We start from the raw sequence: 23,212 nt of genomic DNA, 5'->3' as shown, positions 1-23,212 counted from the left end.
GAAGACATAAAGCAAATTTCTTTTGATTTCTTTAATGTAATTGCCCCTTTTACTCTCCCCCTCATCTAAATTCTGTGGAGCACTTTTTTTTTTTTTTTCATTATTTATGAGCAGTGTGTTTACAACATTTTAAATCAAAGGGATTGGATCCTAGGATACTAGAGATCACCATTCTTCCAAATCCATACTTCAAAGGAAGTTCAGAAATAGAAAAGGATTTGCAATTTATGTTCAATAATTGGAGTAGAGCACCTGCAAAGGCAGAATATTAGATTGTTTCATATAGTGACAAATGATGAGACACTGATGTCCAATGACTCTTGTAACATAAATTGATTTCAGATTACTGTGGAGTCTCTCTTTAGTTGACAGTGATTGTGCAGACAGCTATGAAAGAGAGTTAGTGTGCTCTAAATCCATGGGTTTTTACTCTGTGTTTAGAGGTTTCAGTAGCATGGTTTTAATGAAGACTGTTGAAGCTGTGACCATATAGAATTTATTTTGAATAAAAATCTTTTCCATACCAGGAGATTTCATTTTTGTTTCTCCCCATGAGTGATATTGCCACCACAGTAGTTAGTTACTGTCATTTCACACTCCAGAGCTTGCTGAGAGATAGCAGCCACATTTTTCTTTTCTCTTTCTCTGGACTTCTGCCTGAAGTCTTTCTTCCATGGAGCACTCTATTACAAGTTGCTCAGAAACAGCAGGAAAGAAGCCAAAAGATGCAGTGCCCAAAAAGGAGGGACCTGTGAGTGTTTGCCTGCTTAAAATGTACCTAGTGTTCAGATGAAATTGTGGCATGTACAGGAACATTTCTGCAAGTGTTTAGACCCGGAAAGATTGTGGTAGTTATTTATCGTATTATGTCAATCTATTTCAAACTTCCTGTTATAATAATATAGAACCAAAAAAAGATCCAGATTGTGATTATAAAGAATTCTTTTTTCAAAGGAAAACAACAAACGTAATAACTTTCAAGGAACAAAAATTTTTAGATCTATTTCCCTCAAATCCCCTTTTTGTAGGATAGATATCACATTCTGCTTTGAATTTTATTAATGACAGTAGGTCTCAAGACTAATGGTGCCTGTTTTCAGAAATGTTGTCATATGTGAATAGTATTTGAATAGACTCTTATCTTTCAGGGTGGGATGGGAAGATAGAGGAGGATTAAATAGGTATTTTATAACATTTTTGTCATTCACATGAAATGTTTCACACTTTAATAAAGGACACATTAAATGCAGACATACTTATAATCTGAAGATTTATCCTGTAGTCACTGAAAGCCAGAACTGTACAAATTAATATTTCAGAGTAAACTGCAGTAAGCAGATTGTGTCTTTCTCTTTGCATGTACAATTTCCACATATGTGCACATCTAAGCCTAATATTTTTAAAGGAGACTTACTGTATTATGTAATTTATTATTTAGATGATAATTACTCTGCAATCAGGAAAAAATATTAACTTATAGGTTTGGAAGGATTTGGTGATTGGCAAGGACAGTCCCCTTTTATTATGAAAATCTGTAATAATAAGCCCGTGCTTAAAATATAAAACTGTATTTCTCATTATTTTCTTGAATTGTACAACTTAAATATGGTTAATGAAAGAACATTGTGGTATACTTTCAATTACATATTTAATTCTATATATTTTTGTTTCCTGAAATTCTTTTAATAAATCTTATTATCATAAAAATGAACCTTTACCAAATGTTTATCATTCATCCTTTTTTGGAAAATTGTGCTATTTTTCAACACTCAGATATATGGTACGTTTAACATGGTAAATGATACTTTAAAATTGTTTTTCACGATTATGTTCTCACTAAATTAATTCAAACTATAATGAAAAATTATGAAAATGCTCATGAATAAAAACTTTTAAGTTGGATTTAAAAATAGGTTCTTTTTTTTTTCTCACAGTGCTGGAAATAGCCTGTAATTTTTTTGTCAAGTATACTATCCCTGTCGGATTAACTTTTTTTGGTTTTGTGTATAAAGTTAATTTATTTTTAATTAGGCAATGGTAATGGTCATGAGTGAGACTGAGACTGCACTTGGAAAAATTTTAGAAACAAATGAAATTATTTCTCCAGAAGTTAAAAATAATTGAATTTGAAAAGACTGATGAAGTCTTAATTACAGAGAATCTCTACTGGGAAAAATCAAAACTGTGAGATACTTGTCCAACAAAAAAAAAAATCCAAACCAAACCAAAACTTTGTTCAACCTAAAGAATCTGAGTAAGGCAGTAACAGCAGCTTAAATTTAAGCAAACACATACACCAGTGTACTTCTTTAATCTATTTCTATAATTTATGTCTAACCTTTTGATGAATGAGTCTAATGCCTGTAGTAAGGACCATTACAAGAAAGGATAAAAATGTGATATGGGTTTTCAGTAATTCTGTGGTATTGTTACAATGTTTATTACACCATCACTGAGATGTGGATGAAAATTATCTTTTCCCCCTAGACAATTTGACACTAGTTCAATTTAGCTCTTAATTATTCACTTTCTATTGTAACCTGTGATTTTTACCTAATTTAGTTTGTGTGAGTGCAGCAGAGAGAGGAGTGGAATGTTTAAAGGTAATCCATGTTCTTCACCACAGTGCTGAATCAAAACCACAATCAGATATAAAACGAGAGTTCATCTCCAGAGTATTTAGACTTGGCCAATGTGAAAGAGTGTTATCCTACATCTGTGGTTAATTGTGGCTGTTTGACAGTTTCACCAGACCCCTGGGTTAACCTCACAGCACCTTGGAATGGGGAAATATCAGCTGCACATTTGTTTCAGTAAATTACCTCTGTTTATGTGAGAATATGTGAAAGTTCTGATATGTTCTTGGTTACTTCTATGGTTACGCTGACAGCTTCTTTATAAATTTGCTTTCTAGTTAAGACTTTTCTGATGAATTACAAGGTATAATTCCCATCATGACCCTCCAAGTGCCTGGAACATTTCTTCAACCCAGCTTCTGTAATATGAATCAAAGTGCTGTGTACATTAAAAAAAAAAAAAAAAAAAAAAAACCACACACAAAAAACTAACCAAAGAAACAAAATTCCAACAAAAAAGCCACAAACAAACAAAAAAAAAAACCCAGATCTAAACAAACCACAAAACACCAAAAAAAAAGCCAACCAAGCAGACCTTTCCATAAATTATAATTCAATCTAGCTCATATAGTGTGGGTACAGCAGACATTAGTCACTCATAAGAGTTAGTACCCTATTTGAGATGATTACATCTGAATGTCAGAGGTGCATGGAATATGGCAGAAAATAATATTTTATTTGGAATTCAAGTCAATCTCTAAACAAACCATTGTCTCAATGGTTCAGAAGATTCTAACACCTTTTGTCTATTCTTGTGACACCTACAAGCAATTCTCCTGGCTTTATATAGAATAGAAGTACCGAAACAAAGGTCAAAATGACCTTAACTTAAGATGCAGAAAGCTCAGTAACCTGGATAGAAAATGTTCTGGTATGGCAAATTTTGTTCCAGGCCTAAGGATTCATATTCCATTTCAGTTTTGATACACCACCAAAAATATTTTTATGGAGTATTTTGCATTATAGATGGTAACAGATAAACTTCTGCTTATCTGTTACCATCTATAATGCAAAAACTTCTGTTTATCTGTTAAAATTTTTCAGTAAACTCCTGTTTACTGGAAAAATTGTTTCATCTGGGAAGATATTTTGCACAGAAAAAAAATCAGGAAGGATCTACAGAAAATTTCTTGACATTTGGTCTTTCCAAGTTCTTGCGTTCAGTCTATTGTTTTTAGAATACTGAGAAGTCAAGTAAAATCCATGCAAACTCCTCCATGATTTTTAGCTCTGTGTAATTCAATGTCCACACTGCTTTTCATTGACACAAGATGACAGTGACAATACAAACATGGAAACTGTTACTATCACTCAGATGGCCTAGTTCAAAGGGAATTTGAACTCACAGGAGACAGCTTAATCTGAGTCTAAGGGGCTTGAAGGAATATAAAGTCTTAAGTACTGTTTACAGATCTCACCTCTTGATGGAACTGGAACTCGGAACTCACCTCATCTGGAGATGCAATACTCCTCCCTTCCTCACTGCTGTAAAAAAATGCCATTTGCATGAGGGTAGGAAAGGACAATTTAGACATGGGAACTTAAAACATTAAAGAAGTCTGTTCTCACAATATTTAGCACAGTTCAACCCTTGTGATTTGAATCTGCCAAGGATCAATACTTGGCTAAGAAATGAGTTCACTTTTTAGGATTGAAATTAGATAACCTTTTCAGGAATATTTGATGTAACAATGATGTCATGCAGTGTCTCATTTTGGAGAAGCCAACTATGTCTTTCAGCACAAAATAATAAGTGGCATTTCCTTTCCAATTTTTCAGTCCCCTTTGAAAAATCCTTCCTTTGTCAGGGTAGGTCATTTCTCAAAATATAATACATTAGAGTAAGAAATATTGAAAAACTTGTTTTGAAAATGTAAGAAACACCTCTCGATATTTTCTACCCTTCTTTAGCCAAAATTCATCTTAATTCACAAATAATTTTGCATCTTTCTTCCTTTCTGTAATTAGACATTCACTAAAAAAATATCTCTGTCAAAGCAAAGTGAATTGTGTAAAAGCTTTTGTGCACATCTGAGTAAGCAGGCATAGTCATGGTCTGTACAGTATTTTACTGGGAATTCTGTTCCTTGCCATCTCCTGAGTAACTGGGATTGTCACAATTCTAAATGAGAGCAAATGAACCCTATTTAGACTGTGTCTGTTTGCAAATGAGTCTATAGTGGGTATTTCTGCCTTTTACCCAGTCTAGTTTCTTCTGCTTGTAAAGAAGTTCCCCTCTTTACCAACAGGATTACAAATTTCGATATATTTTTTCATCATCCTTGAATAGCTCCAAGCAATTTATATGCATGAACCTTTTAATTGACTTAACATGCCTTTCTTAGGAGGATAAGAATTAGTTATGAAGCATTACTAAATAGGTCAATTCCCACGATGTTATAGTCTCTGGATAGTCCTCCATTTTATGCATAAAAAAGCAAAGGATTTTCTTACCATATCTTTAGTGTGTAGAAACCTTATGTTTTCTGTGAAAGCAGAAGAGGAAGACAGGATTATCATTTAAACTGAGTTATTACCCATACCCCACAAGAAGATATAGATTGTATCCAAGCAAGCCACAGAGATTACTGGCAAAGCTGGCAAAGGAGCCATTGCCCCAACTCTTTTGTCAGGCAGCTGGGAAAAGAATGGGAATACACACTTACTTCATGAGGGCAAATATTCCTATTAAAACTCTCCCAAAGGGAGTATATTTCAATCTACCAATAAAGGGGATAAATTCTAGAGAATTGTATAGTGAATTAAAACTAAGTATATAGTATTTAATGGAAAAGCATTTGTCTTGGCTTCTTTCCAAATTATGCAACTTTCTTGCTGGTCTTTTAGCAAGGCTCCAGTACACTGAGTATGTTAGAAGTATGAAAACTGTACCCTGCATGAAGGATCTGGACTTGGTGATCTGAAAGGTCTTTGCTGCATACTCTATGTTTCCATGACTTCCTTTCAAATTAGCAAGAAATGTTCATCCCCTAACACCAGAAATAAAATCCTCTCTTGCAAGGTATGAGTTGATTTTTTTTCTCTCTCTTCACAATTAGGCACTTCCTCCAGCTAAGACTTAATCATCCATCTTGGCTCAAAGGAGCTATTTTCATATTTATTTTCCCAGTTCACCATGCTCTTTTTTCTGTCTGTGGTCATAAGAATGGCACTTGATGGGGAAGACAGGCAGCACTGGACTGGACTCTTCTTGGTAACATGAGCCAGAAATACAAGAAGCACATCAGTAGTTGTTGTGAGCAGTGAAAATTATTCAGAGACCCATGGAGGAGTCATTGACTAACCCCCTTGTTCTTAGTCCACATAAACACCCAGATTCCATTTCTCTACTGTTCACCCATTGTAAAAGACTCCAAAGTGATGCACCTTTGCATAGAATGAGTTACGTGGATTGGACTCCTTATTTATCTCACAGCAATAGGAGCCTTAAATGGTTTTATATTTCATTACACTATTACAGCTGTTGAGCTGGGCAGTGGTAATGATCAGGGTTATTTTGCCAGCCATAAACAGATGGAGCATTACTGTGCAAAATGCTGTGGTGCTGTGAGGACAGTGGGTGAAATCCCAGACTAGGATGGGAGTTCTGCTGGCAGCCCAGATAGTTCTTCTGCAGTTGGTTTCTCACAATATTTGTCACCATAGAAGTGTATTAATTATGTTCAACTGAACAGAAAATACAGACCCAGCCATTTGTATCAGAAAAGTTGTTGTACTATTTAACAAAACAGCAGAATACTTTAGGTGGTCTATCACAAAGGCATTCTAGAAATACAAAATGCTATTCATAGAAGATGTGAAACTAATAATTTTGTAAACATGAAAAGATAATTTTTTATGTAATTTGGGAACCCAAATTTTCCCATTGGATTGCAGAAATAGGAAAAAACAGTGAAACCAGGAAATAAATAAGACTCCCCCCTTCATCATTGTAGGGAGGTTGGACTTGGTGGTTTTGAGAGGGCCCTTCCAACACAAAATTCCCTATGATTCTATGAATAAATAAAATATGGGAGATACACCAGTTTTACAGCATGGAAGTCAGAATGATTTTAATTAGAGGTGAACAGGGCAAATGTTTGTCCTTACTTTGAGATGAATGTTTCCAGTTCTTCACATCATCATCTTCTAGCAAATATTGTCTCTAACCAAGAACCCCCATCAGATTATAGTGTTAGTGTCCAAATTTATCACTATTACAATACCAGTTACAAGAGTTATTATGCTTACAGATTATATTTTAAAAGATATATTCAAATAATACCTGAGCCATTTAGCAGCATGTGAATATCCATGTAAGAACATATAACTATTTCTCTATCATATTTTTGATCTAAATTATAGCTTTATGACATGAAATATCAATATAAGACAGAGCAGAGACCAGCACCCATTTTTATTCCACATATATTTCTTTCTCTAACAAAATGAATTACCTTGCAAAATGTTTTCCCTGATTTGCATCTTTACTACTTTGCCTTTTTTTCATTTTACCTCTGCCTTTCCAGTACAAAAGCGTCCCAAAAGCATTATGTTTACAGCAAGTCAGTAACAAAAAGATAAAAAAAAAAAAAAAAAAGAAAAAGAAAAAAGATACCTGGGATGTTTTAACTTAAACTGCAAAGGTATTCCTACTAGAAGCAGGAAGACTTCTAGAAAAAGAATTAAATTTTTGGTGTGTAATGAGCATGGGAGAGATTATTCTCTTCCCCCATGGAGGTTATGATGCAATGCCCCCAGCCTATAAACAGTTATGTAAATGCTTCATTTGAAGCATATGAGTCATCTCAGAGCTTACAGAGTGTTAAGCAGTTTCCTCATTGCAGAAGTGTAGCCTAGACAAGAGTGATAACAAGGGTGTTTTGCTAAGGTTTCACTATCAATTTGTTTAGAGCCCTTTCCAGTGTCTAGTCATTCTGATTTTATTTATTCTTTTCCTAATAAGTTGAAAGTAATATTGCCCTACAGATTATACTGAATTTAACTTGACACCCTTTATGTAAATGCATTAATAAATATTCTCCTTTCTTCACACTTCTTCAAGTAGCCTGCCAAAAACAAATGACCTCTTTGAGGAACAGATGAAGAAATAGTGAACAAAAAAATGAGCAATCACAAATGTAACTAGCAGTGCTTGTTATCACAGTGACATTTACTGGCCTCCACCAGAAGGAGGTTCCACTGCAATTTAAATCCAATTTGCACAGCAGAAACAGTGTTCATAGAACTACAGTAAGCAATGTATGCTGCACTTATAACACCAATGGGGTCCAGAAGAAATAAGCTCTGGTTCAGAAGCAGCGCAGATGATCCAATACAGCATTTTACAGCTGTATTGCTTTCAGGATTTTAGCTATTATTTTCTGAATATTGGTTTACTGTAGGACATACTCAGGCCTACCATGCATTCAGCTGATCCTGGAGGGTCTCTGTTGTGGAATCTCATGGACTTGCTGCCCTTGTAGCTGAATTAGACTAAACAGAGGATTAGAGGATAAATTTCTCTGAGCCCTGGTGGCAGTTAAATTGGAACAGCAAGTGACAGTAAGTATCCCAAAGTCCTGCAGAACACATGTAGTAGAGCTGAAACTACACCTAAATGTCAAGGTCAGTAATTTTTGGAAAAAGATAGTCTTAGCCAGAACAAATGGGCTTCACAGCATTTTGGTAAATCAAACATCTTAGATTTATGGCAAGTTAGTAAAGATCACCAAGATTACAAAGCCCTGGTCTTGAATATTGATAGTCATGAGGGATGTTTCCTACTTGATCAATAGAGCTGGAAGTCAGAATTTCCTGTGGGCTACAATTGTCACTTTGGAAGATGCCTTCCTGTCCAACATGACCACTGTGCCAGTGGTGCATCCTGGGTCTTGAGGTGGTCAACAGGAAGACAATCTACAAGCTACAGCTTTGAGAAGCTCAAGCTGAACTTTCAAGGACTGTGTTTCCAGGCAGAAAGACAAATAAGACTTACCAAGATCATTGATATGAAGCTTCCTAGCAGGAAAACCTTGGGATTCCCCAGCCTCAAGTAATTTACTCTCCTTAAAAGAATTTTAAAACTCTGGGAAAATAGGTGGTCAAGGTACAACTGGGTTGCCAAACTTCTTCCTGCATCACTTGAATTCAGATTCTGCAAGTCCTGGGAGAGATCCCAGAATCTTGTTTAGCAGGCCAGCCTTGCTTTTGTGAATATCCTGGTCTAACAGCTCTAAGGTGCTGATCTATTCAAATTAAATAAACTAGCAGACAGGGAAAAAATCAATAAAATAAAATGGCAAATCTTTTTTATCAGAAATCCTGTCTCCTGGAAATCTCTGCTTTTCATACCACTGTCTAAGCCACAGAAAATTAATTCTGTTGAACCCAGTGTGTCCACTCTATGAATTATTCATTTATGAGCAGTTGATAAATAAAACTATAAAAAATCCTGTCAAATATTATTTTATTCCTGTCTAACCTATTAAACAATTTGCCTTTGTAATTTTAAATAATCTATTGGAGCTTTCATGTTCTAACTTAGTGAAAGGATGAGCTAGTAGCTCTGCATTTTTTGTCTTTCTCAGTGAAAATCTATGAGTTTTCAGTTCTTTACATAAACAAGAGTTCATCTGCAATATCTCCTATGGCACCAAGATAAGTTTTTATTCATAAAAGTGACATTTGAGTAACTAATAGCTTTTTAATACAAATACCTCTACAATGACTATAGAAAGTAGAGGTTTATTTCTTTGTAAGTCTTCATTTATGAAGAAAATGTCATGTCAACCTTTTTCTTCTACCTTTTCAACAAATGCTCTTTTCAAACTTTAATTTCATATTCATTCTAATATGTAACGTGCTAATCATATTAGGAATGATTCATTTTATTCAGAATGGGAAACTGCTGCTCTTAGCTAGTTCTTATTAGTAATGCCATTCCTAAAGTTACAGCAGAAGAATCTTTCTCAAGGATGAAGGCAAGTGGAGGTTCTCAGCCAGTTCTCCCACACATCGTCTGCAGTATTTTGTTGACTTTGTTATTTTTTACAATCACACTGCAACGTAATTTCATAATATATAATGATTTCTTATATTAGAGATCTGGCAGGTTCCAGCCTTCCTAACTTTATGTGTGAAGACAAAGCTGTAAGGTGAATTTACGTGTTAGCAGAGTTCAGGCTGCCTCTTGCCTGTCCTGGGTGCTGGAGATCAAGGCCTGGAGTTGTCTCTAGGCAGGGAGGTACTGGAGATTGCAGGATACCTTTAGGATGGGGAGGAGAATTGGGATGAGACAGGCTGACTGTGGGAACAGGACAACAGGAGTGTTGAGGGCTTTTGTTTTGAGGAGAAACAGCAAAATCCTCCTCTTTCAGCTCAGCCTTTTTTGGAACCTGGTTTTAGGCTATTGCATTGTCACTGGGTAGGTGCCAGTAGCCCATCTCTGAGTTACCTTATTCCCACCACCCAGCTTTCCATGTACATAGAAATAGAAATAGAAATAGAAAGCAATCTTTTTCTGCTTCTCAGCTACTCCTTCCACACAATACTGACCTAAACATTCAAGATGGAAATAGCTTTTAGAAGAATTCCTTATTGCAGTATAAAGGGGAAAAAATTAGCAGGACACTGAAAAGTTATTGCTATTCCTATTGAATTAGTTTTTTCCTCACACTCATCAGGACAGGTATTTGTTTTAGAGACTGGCTGAAATGAAATAGAAAAAATACAGGACCAAACACTCTTTGTCATCCTATTACCTGTCTTTGACACCAAGGAACTGATGCCCGCCAACTCAGCCTTGAAAAAATATCCTCACTTCATCTTTAAATGACCACCTAGAACAGGAGCAATTTTGCCTCTTTTCCCTCTGCCTTTTATTATTTTCCTCTGTTTTTTTCATGCTTCTTAAATGAGCTCATTATTTATCAGTTGGACTTTAGCATCTCACACTACAAAATGTTTTAGGACAACAATTTACATAAAGTATGGTTTAGCATACTTGCTATAAAATCTAATGCATTTTTTAAAAAATCCTTAACAGATCTTTCCAAACTTGAGTGTTAGTGATCTTTGATTATACTGAGAGGTGGAGAAAATAAATGGTAACAAGTTGGATGCAAAGCACTCAATTGGATAATATCACTTACTTCTTCTTATACCAATAAATTTACATCTTTTAAATTCTCATATAAATGCATGCTCTCTTTAAAAAGCACATTGCTGAACTTCCATCAGAAAGCCTATTTTTTTTCTTTTTCTTTTTGTATCCCAGTGCTAATGAAGCTTATTTCTGGTCCCATTATTTATGCACATCTTGTTAGAACAGACTAACTGTTTACAAAGGACAAATATATGACCTTGCTCTTTATTATTTGCATTGCTGTAGTTAAAGTCTGTCAAAATTTTCATCACAAAACTTAGGTTGTTTTCAGGGACTGTGACACTCAGATATTTGCCTCTCATGCTATTGAATGGTACAGGTACAGGATGATGGGGTAGATCTTTGTTCTGATTCAGTATGGATGACTGTTTTCCTTCCTACTTCTTTTGTTTATAGATCAGTGATCCTAAATTACCATTACAGTGTTTTAAAGTGGTTTTTTTAGCCTACTATTGATGATGCTCAGATGATCCATATGATTTGCTTTAAGTATGGATTTAAACTCCATTAAGAGTGCACACCATACATATGCAGGAAACTTGCTGGATATGTGATCATGCAATACTTAATGCTTAAGGCCATCCATTTTGGACTGTTTTATAAATAATACTCATTTTCATGAGTATTATTTATGACACATTTTTAAAGGGATAGGTGCCATTGAGATGACAAAGGACTTAAATTAAACACTGTACTAAGCACTTTCTAAAAATCCATCAATGTTTTACTGTCCAGTTGTTTGTAACAGCATTTACAAATTATTACATCAATAAAAATCAAAGCCTGTAGCTGCAATGATATTCTTTAGAGCTGCTGATGGGCTATGTAGTGCAGGGGTTAATGCACCTTCTTCTTCTTCCCCAGACTTGGACTACATTTCTAGCTCTGAGCCACAAGTGCAAACGGGTTTTGCAAAGTTACTCTGGTCCCCTGTGGACATGTGTCCCCATTAAAAAACCACCATGCAGCTTGGGGTGACTGGCAGCCTCAGCTCTGGGGGGACAAGGGACTGGGTGAGTGGTGGCACACACACCTCTGCAGAGACCTGTGCTGGTACACACACCAGCCTGCCACCTCTCTCCTTGGATATTTTGTATCATAAATATTGCATAATGATATTTGTCTCTGTTCCTGTAACCAGCAGCTGTCCTACCTTATATTTCTATTGTCACTCAAACCCTGCTTTAAGTCCTTGCTTTGAGACCTCCAGAAACTGTTAAAAGCACAAACAGCATTGTAGACAGTGTTCTGTATTCCCAGAGCTTGAATGGAACAAGGTGCATTTTTCCTTCATTTTCCTCTACTTTTAGAAATGCCATAACTCCAAAGCCTCTCAGAACACTTAGAAAATATAAAAAGTAAAACAAAACAAAACCAAACAAAAAAAAAATCACCCAAACATCAACAACAAAACCAAACACAAAACAAACAAACAAAACAAAAAACCACAAAAATCCAAGCAAATAAACAAACAAAAAAGGAGGAAAACAAACAAAAAAACAAAAAAAAAAAAAAAAAAACAAACAAAACCAAAACAAATAATGCAACAAGAAGAAATTACAGCATTGGTGGGCTTGCAGCATGAGGAGGGTGGATTATGTAGATTGTTCAGGAAATTCACAATTATGTAAGTAAAGAGGATTAATATCCTGCTTGCTGACCTCAAGCTTCATACACAGGAGCCCTAAACCTCTCAGAAGTTTTGCTGGCAGGACCCTGTGCTGTGCAACCATGGAAATTACAAGTAAAGGAGAATGAAGATGGACTAGAGAAATGAGGCCCACATGGCTGCTGCAAGAAGATAAATAATTTCAGCCTTGCTGCTCTTCAGGCTTTCCAGTGTTGAAGAGCATCTCCTCTTGACAAAAATATTCAACAAACCAAAATAATTTAATAACTAATTGTTTTTGAGAAGGAAGTTGTTTTGGGAGAATCACGTTTTATGATGCCCAGGCCTGCCCCTATTTTAAACACAGATGGGGACATGAGGCTCTGCTTCTTCCTACAGTGCCTCCAGTCTGGCCAGGCCATTTTCCTGTTGACAAGGGACAGACAACATGAAGCCAGCCCTTGATCAGGTGTTATTTAGGAGTACAAGAAACTCCCCCTCTGGCCTGAGAGATGCAGGAATAGCTACTCTTTGCAGAGGGAAATTAAGTTCACTGGTCTTCAGCCGCATCAAAACCAGAGATAAGGGGTTGGGAGCAGCAGGCAGGCTCTGCCATAGAAGAGGAGCTTTCATACAGAGTGAGGACCTGGAGGGTGGAGCTGTATGGCCCAGGAATGTGTGGCAAGAATCCTCCCTTTGGCCAGACACATATTTTTCCCTCTGAGAATTCTTCTTGTCTCCGGTCCTCTGCAATTCCTCTTGTCTCAGGCCAGAAAGCAGGGTACAGCATCAAGAATTCATGCTTGCTCCCATTTATAAACCTTTTTCCTTTAAAGTCGGGTAGCATAAATGCAGTGCTAGCTGGGTTTTTTTATTCCATTTGTGGAATTTTGTGGAATTTGTACAGCTGCCTTCACCAAGCATTGTCTATCAATCTGCAGTTTCTTGAGGTATAATCCAAAAAATGCTCTCTTGCCTTTCATGTGGCAAGGAAGTCGATCAATAGCAGTGGATTATTCCAGCACGTGTATGGTCCAAGAGTACAGCACATTTCTCACTGAGAAGCAAATGAGTTTCTCCATTTGCATCTTTGTGAACCAGAGTTTTGTTCTAATGGATTTTGTTTCAGTGTTTTCTTAGGAAAGCACTTATTAACTAAAGGTTAATTTCTTAACACATGTAAGAGAAATAGAAAGACTACATAATGTAATGACTACTGTGTAAAAGCAGAAAGCCTAGTGCTCTTAGGAACAGCATGCATTTCCATTTTTATGCAATAGAAACATTTGATGTGCTAGGATTTTAAAATTATATGAACTGATACTAGTCCATATGACATTTAATTAAATGGCAAATTGCTTCTGAAGTTATGCTAAGAATTAGTATTTTCTCTGTCCATTGCATTACACCTTCTTGACTTAAAGTAGAAGAACATTTAAACTATATTATATATATATATCTCACTCTTTTTCATTCTTTTCTTCAAGTAGAAAAACCCAGCATGAATAAACATAAAATCCCTTTCTACCATCAGAGATTTTACTGCAGTAAACTGAAAGTTTGTGTCGATTTTATTTATCTATTTTATTAGTAATCAGTAGGTTCATTTCATCAGGGCTCCAATTTTCAGTGGTTCTTAATGACTTTCCTGGTGAAAATTTGAACAGAGTAGTCGTGTCACATATTTTAGAACATATTTAGAAATTGAAGTATTTTGATTTACATAATAGATGTGGTTTATTTCAATTGTATTTATCCTGCTGTGCCGTATTGCTTCATGGGAGCAGTAGTTTTGCCAATTCAAATGTTTGTCAAACTATTCTGGATCTTTTCCAAGTGACATTTTCCACCATATGATCTGATCTGACAGAATAGATTAATTAATGAAAATCTTAGAGCTGGTGATGTTCGCAGTGTGTGCTGAAGAGAAAGATCACCAGAGGAAGATAGAGTGTTTAATTATTTGTTGTTTGTAAGTTGGAGTCACAGTTTCCTTAATAAGAACCCAGGTGTAGGTGACACTGTGCATGCTACTTTCAAAGGCTGTAATTTTTTTGTATCTTCAATATGCAGCCCATCTCTACAGCACTTTTTCAGAATACCTCCTTACACAAATAATTCCCTGCAGCCTACTCAGTCCATGGTAGACTTGCTTATGAAGAAAGAACAAAGAGAGGAAAAGAATAGTCAGGCTGACCAATGGAAAATAAACCCACAATTTATTATTTCATATATATGCATGACTCCAAAGTTGAGAATTTTATGTATGTGCTCAGATTACCTAATGATGATACAAACACTGCAGTCCCTCTCTCCAAAGCAGTTAAAGAGCAGCTATTATAAGAGATTCCAGTAAAACACATTTTCTAATGCTGTGTGTTAAATTCTATGTCCGAAGATACCAACTGGATGGATAGATAGGATCTGAAAGAGCCACAAGAAGTTGAATCTGTATTTAACATGAATTGATAAGGCTGTTCCATAAGATTGTTGATATTTACATTTAAGTGTGATCTGACATTAAGTTGCTTGCAAAGTTTGGGAAAATAAGTATGTCATTTATCACTATCTAGAATCCAGAACATCATCTGCTATTCTTTGTACAGAACATATTGTGCATTGCACCTGAGAGGGAGGCTGGGGGAAGGTACTGGTTGTGATGATTTATGAGCAGTTTTTTGACGTGGACTAGCACCCACCAGAGGCCTAAGCAAACCCACTATAGTCTGTTCAGAAAGAAGAGGAAAACAGATTTTATAAAAAATTCCTCCACAGCAAGACATTTGAAAGCTTTTATCTGCTGGAACAACACTCTTCAGATAAAAAAAAAAAAAAAAAAAAAAAAAAAAAAAAAAAAACAAGGAATTGTATCTACAGCTTTCACAAGGAAAATAAAGCAGAAAAGGAGCTGTGCTCTTGTGTGCTGTTCAAGTAGTTCCTCAGCAAAACAAGTCTAGCAACAACTGTGCTCTGACCAAAAGAGCCACTGAAGTCCCTCTTTGAGGCTGCTGCTGCTTTACCTCTGGATTCTGTTTGGGATGGAGAAATATGTAGTGAGAACTGTAATGTCTTGAAACTGTCTTTCCTAACTAGCAGAGAACTTATCCTAGCTTTGTAGCTCCTTGAGGCCCAGAGTCACCAACAGAACTGCAGGAGCTTATAGGTCCTATTGCATTTCTTACCAGTAAATATTCTTTACCAGAGGGACATACATTGAAAATTATGTTTATTTTTCTTTTTTTTTTTTTTTTCCTCTCAAAAACATGAAGGCTTTAACCAAGAAACCTCCCTGCTTTTGTAGGACTTTTCCAAAATATGACTCAGAGCAGGACTTCACAAAGCTAAAGACACAAGGACTCTCTGGAGTCAGTGACTGCTAAGGGGCAGTGGCAGCCCCAGGTGTGGGACCTGGGGACTTTTCAGGCACAGGAAGGAACCATACGGTCCCTTATGGGAGCCCTTTTGAACTCCTTTGTGCAGTGGGAACTTTGGGCTGTCAGCTCAAAGGCTGCTTTTTTAATCATATAATATCATTAAAATGAAAGTACCACAACATCATAATCAAAGGCAGTGTGACTTAAAGAGAATCCAGAAACAAAACACTGAACAATATTAAGCTGTGCATGATATGAACAGATTTAAAGCTGCCAAGACACAGAAGTCTGTAAAAAGTAACAAACATGTGAAGTCTGACATTTAAAGCCACCTCTTTATCTTTTTTTTTTCTTTCAATTAGCGATATTTTGTTACCTAGGATATTTTCTTGTGACTTATATCTAAAAACAGCTAAGCTTTTAAAAAACAAATTATCTTTAGATGTCACAGAGAGGGCACAATAAAAATGTGTTTATAAATACATTTTCTAAAAAAAATAGAAAATAGGAACTTCTAGAATAAAAGTTAAGTCGAGCTTGTAAAACAATTGCAGTGGCTTTCCTTTTCTTTAGCAATACTTGTTTTCTGCTTGTGATAGTTGTCTTCCACTCCAACCTCTACTTCTGAATAGGAAGGAGTGAAAAATACTTGCTGAACAGCTAATTTATCAGACTGACATCATCATCTATCAAGAGGAGAGGCCCGCTGTTAGGAAAATCAAGATCATTGGTTCAGGGGTTTTGTTACCTCTTGTGAAATGAGGGCAAGTTTGACAATCTATGCACCTGAGAGATGTTCTGGATATTTTGAGCCCCAAGTTCCATAGATCACTTCTTTTTCTGCAGTCTGCTCTGGTGCTTGCTGTCTTCATTGACTCTCTCTGACAGTCCTACTGCTAAAGAGCCCATTCAAAGCAGAAAGGATTTGGGTTTCTTTTCCTTCACAAGCTCTGAAGAAACCCACTACAAAATTTTTGTACGCATAGGTTAATCTTAGATCTCACCATATATGTTTGAGTTCAGCACCTTATAAACTGTTGCAGACTCCAGTATCTAAGGGCTGATCAGCAGGAACATACAGACACCTCCTTCAGGGGTCCTGCTGCTGAATTGTAATGCAGCAGATGGAAGCCCTAGAAGGCAAAGGGCTTTTCATGTGGTAATGGGTAACTGTGAATAAGTGAATGACTTCAGCTCTGGTGAAGGAGGGCTCTCTGCTTAGTAAAAAAAAAAAAAAAAAACAACAAAGAAAAATCTAATGAATAAGAATTAGGTTTTTTCTTTCCAATTAAAAACAAAACAAAACAAAACAAAACAAAACAGTGATATTTACAAATTCTGTAAAAGTTCAAAACCTACTTTCTCTCTTTGGTCTTGCTGAGAACTTTCTGCTGATGTTTTTTTCTTGTGGAGGAATGTAGTGTGTACTTTAAGTTTACATCACTGTGGACTGAAGGACATATTCAAAATGTGCTTCAGATTCCAATGCAATCAAAATTCCATTCTGCAGCACAGCAAAATATGGACAGGCCTATTAATGAAAAAATATAGCTGTGTAATCACATTCAGCACTGTGCATGATGCTTGCATGATAACACTTAGTGAATGATTATGTCCAACCCTCTCAAATTTACATCTAGAGAATTCAAAATAGACAGCATTTCTACATTGTATCTTCACAACGACCTGATGACTTTGCCAAAAACTACTACTCAGTGATGAGATTAGAATTTTGCAATTTCCAGGTTGCAGTCACATTTCAGAAACTAATATTTGTTTTGATTGTTTGTTTGGTTTGGTTGTTTGTTTGTTTAATTTTTCCTAACTTGCTATGTGAAACATGCAGCAGGACATTTACATTATGTTAAGGCAGTACAAGATATCAACATGCAAGGATGTGCATGGAAACTGGAGGGTAGATAGAAGTAGGTGATGCTTTGTGCATGTAAGGAAGGAATCCAGAGGAATTTCTGCAGTTCACCCTCTTCTAAGAAGTTCCTTACAGATCAGGTTAGATGATCATATGATCAAGTCACACAGCTGAAAATTATATGGTTTTTCATTTTTATTTGGTTTATATTTTTTTTTCTTAATCACATTTGCATGAAGGCTTCCAAACACTGTTGAATTGTTTTAGGACACAAGACTTCTCTGCAAATGAAAGCAGCTTCTACTTACCTGCCGCTGGCCTTGTCAGATGACATTGGCAAAACAAGTGGGTCACTGACTTGATTCTGTCAGTGCTGATCTGTCACACCTAGGAAGTTACCAGCTTTCACAGCCCTCCACTTGGAAGACTGATATTTTGGCAGTATTTTTTCCTCAAATGTGAATGGAAAGAACCGTATTTAATTCCTGTGTGCGAGATTTTGATTGCATCTGTCTTGACCTTTTATAATTTCATTTTGGGACATTAACATTACAAACAAATGGCATACTTGTAAGTGTGTAGGTATTGCCTAGGTATTTCCTGTACATAAATTGTATAAATAGCTTACATTGCACAGTAAAAAAAGTCCCACATTTCAGTGCATTTAACATTTTCAGTCTTCTGGCCCTCAATATTACTAGATGTTGAGCATGGCTCTCAAACACTTCCATAATATGTCTTTGAGAAATCTTCTAAAAACAGGTTGCAGAGCATTTTTGATTATTACAGTTGCTGCCAACAAAAATGTTTGCCCTTCACTGAAGAGTCTGTCAAATCAAAGGTGAGGAAGGTGCTCTGGTGCTGTACAGGAACTTGTACAAGTTATGGTGCAAGTGGAATCTTAGCTGACCACACAAGATGGCATTTCAGCAATCACAAAACAAATCGCTATTTTCTAATTACAACTAGCACGTTCTTAGCAGGCTGATGTTTTTAATGAGAAGTTATTCACTAGGAATTTCCTTTTTTTTTTTTTTTTTTTTTTAATGTTTGGAAGTTAGACAGTGCCCTCTCCTGGGCATAGGCTCCCACAGCAGTAGTTTGCAAGGCGCTGCAAATGTCGACAATTCGTGAAAATGAACACAAAATCTGTATTGTTCTGCTCAAGATATTTGCTGATTTCAAGGAACACCTTGTTGTGGTCCCTTCTTGCATTCTGCTCTGCTTGGAAGCACACTGTGCAACAAAAACAGGTCTGAGTTTGGATGGCAAAGAGCTTTTTATTAATTAAATTTGAACCCAGTTGGCTTGAGCTGAGAGTGTCTTTATCACAGTGAGCAGCAGGAGCATGTAGTGCTATACATTCCAATTTTTACAAAAATAAACTCAATACTGTAAGAGCATGTTCATCAGAAAAAAGGGTGATGGAGAAGTTGAATTTACTTCTTATGTGTTCTCTTACATGTCTTTATTGCATTATTTCACAGTTTAAAAAATTATAATTATACTGAGAAGTCAAAAGTTTTATTTTTCTCTTTATGCTTTCTTTAAGTTGTTTTGGTTTTTCTGTTTGTTGTTTTGATGGGATGCCAATAAAAATAGCAACACTATAAGTTTCACTTAATAATTCTATTCCGATGCCTTTGGATTTTTCCAGGGTCCATTAAAAAATATAAAGCAAACCAAAAAAAAAGCACAACAAACAAACCAAAACAAAGCAGTTTACCCTGGAGGTAACTTGAATTTACATCTTACAGCAAAGGGGACAGAAATAGATTCATTTCCCTAGTAATTTAATTGAAAACATTAAGTAAATTTAAAATGTAAAATTAAAATCCTTCGAAAACAGACTGTAAAACTGTAGTAATCTAGCATTTACAGAAAAATTTAAACTAATGGCATAGAAAATATTATATATCCTTTCATGAAATTTATATTACTTTCAGATCTCTCCTCTAGTTTTTCTCAGTTCAGAAAACACATGGAGAGAAACAGTTGCCTAAGGTTAACTGTGAGGGATTTCTATTAATTGATTGACAAGATGTTTATACCTTAGCTTAAAGATGAAGCAAAGCAGCTCTTGTATTTATTATATGTTTCATGTTTTCTACAAATCTGCAGACTTTTAAAAGCAGATTGTCCCTACAGAGCAGCTTCTTGGTGCCACAATAGAGATTGTCTGTCTGCTCACTTCAAAGCTGAACTCCTGGGGAAAAATGCAGCCTCTCCCAGAGCACCAGCCCCTCCTACAGCACTCACTCACTCACTCACTCACTCACTCACTCACTCACTCACTCACTCTCATGAGGACAGCTCTGGAGTAGAGATCAAGATGTGCTCCCAAAATACTCCATCCATTCATAGCATGGCCCTGCAGTCAGGTTTTATTTACCTGTGCCTGCAGCTGGAAGCCTCTTTGCTTCACCAAGGGAGCTCTGTGCCCTCTGCATGAAGCTGTGAGTCCTGGAGTAACAGACCCCCTTATTAATGGTCACAGTTGGTCATTAGCTGGTCACTGAATCTTCCTTGATGGCCAGCTAATGAACATCCCACTGGCTTATTGTGAAGATTGGTCAAGATAGACAGTACAGGTAAATTTATAGCTGAAGCATCAGCATGTTAATGGCCTACCCTGAGCAACTGCAATCAACACAGTACTAAAAAGTGGCATTACATCCTTCCTAATTTATTTCTCACTTGCAACCATTTCATGTTGAATGGAGACTTCAGATTCTACATTTAAAGATATGTTTGCATGTTTTATTTAGGGGGAACACTTCTTTAAGAATTTAATAAAGAAAACAACCTTAATCTTAAAAACTCTTTTTTTGATAAATTTTGCCCTTATCAGAAGATGTTTATGTTTAAAAAACAAATCTATGCTCATAATATTCATCTATAAAGGGCTCAGAAGCCCAGCCAGATCAAAAATCATCTCTCAGGGGTACCTGTTAGTTGCAGGAGCCTGGAGAGCTTTGATGGTTCAGCACCTGTGGTGTCTAATCTCTGTGAATCATGGATAAATTGGCCAGAAGTTACAGCCTCTCTAGCTGTGATCTTGACAGCTCTTAAAAGCTGTAAAGTTTCAACCAAGCCTTGGCTTGGTAGGAAAGCTCTGGAAAAAGCCCAAGAAGTGGCAGTGATGCATTAGGTAGAACTCTGAGTCTGGTAGATCATGCCATAGGGGTTGTCCAATTATCACAGAAACCTACTTTGGCTTTACATGTGCAGGTACCTTCTCCCATTTCAAGAGTGCACAGATTCCAAGACATTCATAATCCTTTAAGGTTTATATTTTCATTTTCACAAGTTCAAACATCAAAATTATGATGCAAAACCAAAACAAAAGCAAACCCCAAAACCAAAACCAAACAAACCCACCCACCCCCACTCTCCACTTGGTATATATCTGCAATGTAACTATTATAAGAATAGTTTGCATGGCAAGGAACCAAGAAATTTATCATGTTCCACTACAGGTTTTTATGCATTCAATGCACTTAAGTGGCGTTCCCATGCCCATCTCATTCCCTTCAAATGGCTTCAAGATTTAAAAAATCTTTCCCGCAGTGATTGCACTTCTTGAGCCATGAAGAGATTGAGAAATTGTGTTTCCAGGGAAGTGTCCTGATCATCCCTCCCTGGAGTGTGAAAACAGGAGTTATGCTTGTCTTTAGAAAGAGAGGTTTTGCCCTCTCACTGAAGATACTCTTCTTATATTTGTCAATTTGCTCCAGAATAAGTGAGATTATTAAAATTTCTCATTATTCAGAGATTCCATTTCATAGTTTTTGATTATGAAGGAGACCCTTCTCTCCATTCTAGTTTCAAGTACTGGACTACTCCTGTCTCAGCAGACATTGCTTGCAAAAGGTATGGTAGTAACCAAACCTTCCTGAAATGACTAAAAGAAAATGAGATCCTAAAGTTCCAAAACAGATTGTGAAAGTAGCAGAAACGGTATTTGCCTTGATGCTGCACATTTGGAACACAAATATTTGATTCTGTACCTTTCATGGCATGGATGTGAGAGTTCAAGCCAGACAGAGGAGTCATTTATAAGACATTTATTTAATAATTATTTGTTTTCTTGTTAAACAGAATCCTGTATTTATTTTCATACTAAAAAGTAAATATGAATTCAAATATTAATGTTGTATGTTTAAGAAGGACCAGGTCCTGACCCAAAATAGTATATTTTTGAAGAAATCAATTGAACTCAGATGGGCTTATGGCATCTTGGTACAGATGAAGTAGTGCTAAAAATGCTTTTCTCTTATTTTTGGCCAGGAGCTGTGGTCTGCCAGTCCAAAAATTAAAAACTGAAAGTGTCATTAAAATATGAACTTGGTCTCAGCAGTAATATAAACTCCAAGGAAATATTCTCTTCAGGGGGGAAATGACCACTTCTTAAACCACTTCAACACTTCCTTTAGTTACTGTGTAATTATCTCCTGAAGGAATGCACGTGGCAGTTTAGAAGAGTTGGTGCATGTTGAGACAAATCTCTTTACAGCAGTGAACGGGAGATCTTCAGCTGTGTCTGTCCTCTTGCTTTATCCAGTCTTACCACACACAAAGGGTGTGCAAGTTGCCATTTCGATCCCTGCATGTGCTCAAGATAAAGCCCAAAGCCAAGTGGTGCAAACACAATGTAAGGTTCCCTAGGAAAATAAACAAAGTGAAGGCATATTAGTTTTTTAAATCTTTATTATAATGATTAAATAAGTAATGCTGTGCATATATATGAAATTTCTGCTCCCTGCTGCATGCTCTGCTAATGGTTCTTCCCATTCTAATGGCTTATAATGTTCAGAATTAGTTCACATGAGCTTTTTTTAAGTGTCAATGCTTTAAACTTTCCTGCTAAAGTATAGCAATGAGCACATGTCTTTCTACCAGATATCCCTTGGGAATGGAACTCTACAGGAATATACCAGCCTCTTTGCAGAAACCATTGCAAGGCTGAACTAACACAGATGTAATTGCATGTCTATTTTACCTAACTTTTATCTTTTTCAGAGAAAAAATAGAAATATTTTGTTAAGTTAGCTCCTTTTGAAAAGACATAGTCTCTGATATCCTTATCAAACAGAAAATGTATTGAAAAGTAACTAATCCTGTTTTTACATATAATTTAATTTAGTTTTTATTGTATTTATTTTCAGAAAATGTATTGTGTCAAGACAAGCAGATACTCTTGGAAACATTCAACAGCAGCTGGAAATTGAGGAGCTCTCTGAATATTTTGGTTTTTAAAAAGCAACTGACTTAAAATTTTTAAATGAACATATTTTCTTACATTCTTTTCAACAGGTGGTTCTGCTAATCTAACCTGCAGAGCATTCTTTGGATACAGTGGAGACGTCAGTCCTTTAATCTACTGGATGAAAGGGGAGAAGTTTATTGAAGATTTGGATGATAATCGAGTCTGGGAAAGTGACATTAGGTAATAGGAAAAGGATTTGCTTTTTTTCTCTATATTTTTTTGATAGTTAATGTTATACTTTTTATCACAGACTAACCAAGGAGCATATTGGGTCTGATCTGGTTTTT

General features: G+C 36.2%; 1 protein-coding gene across 1 annotated transcript in view; it reads left to right on the top strand.

Annotated features, from left to right (window-relative positions):
- IL1RAPL1 (interleukin 1 receptor accessory protein like 1) overlaps positions 1-23,212 on the top strand; it is a 670,743-nt gene that overhangs the window by 620,639 nt on the left and 26,892 nt on the right. The window contains exon 7 of the mRNA XM_053934082.1: positions 22,973-23,105. Within this exon, the coding sequence (XP_053790057.1) occupies positions 22,973-23,105 (133 nt within the window). The remainder of the gene's footprint in view (positions 1-22,972; positions 23,106-23,212) is intronic.

This window comes from Vidua chalybeata, chromosome 2 (assembly GCF_026979565.1).
Source record: "Vidua chalybeata isolate OUT-0048 chromosome 2, bVidCha1 merged haplotype, whole genome shotgun sequence".
NCBI classification, from domain to species: Eukaryota; Metazoa; Chordata; class Aves; order Passeriformes; family Viduidae; genus Vidua; species Vidua chalybeata.
Note: the sequence above shows the minus strand (reverse complement) of the source record. Positions and strands in the feature narration are given on the sequence as shown.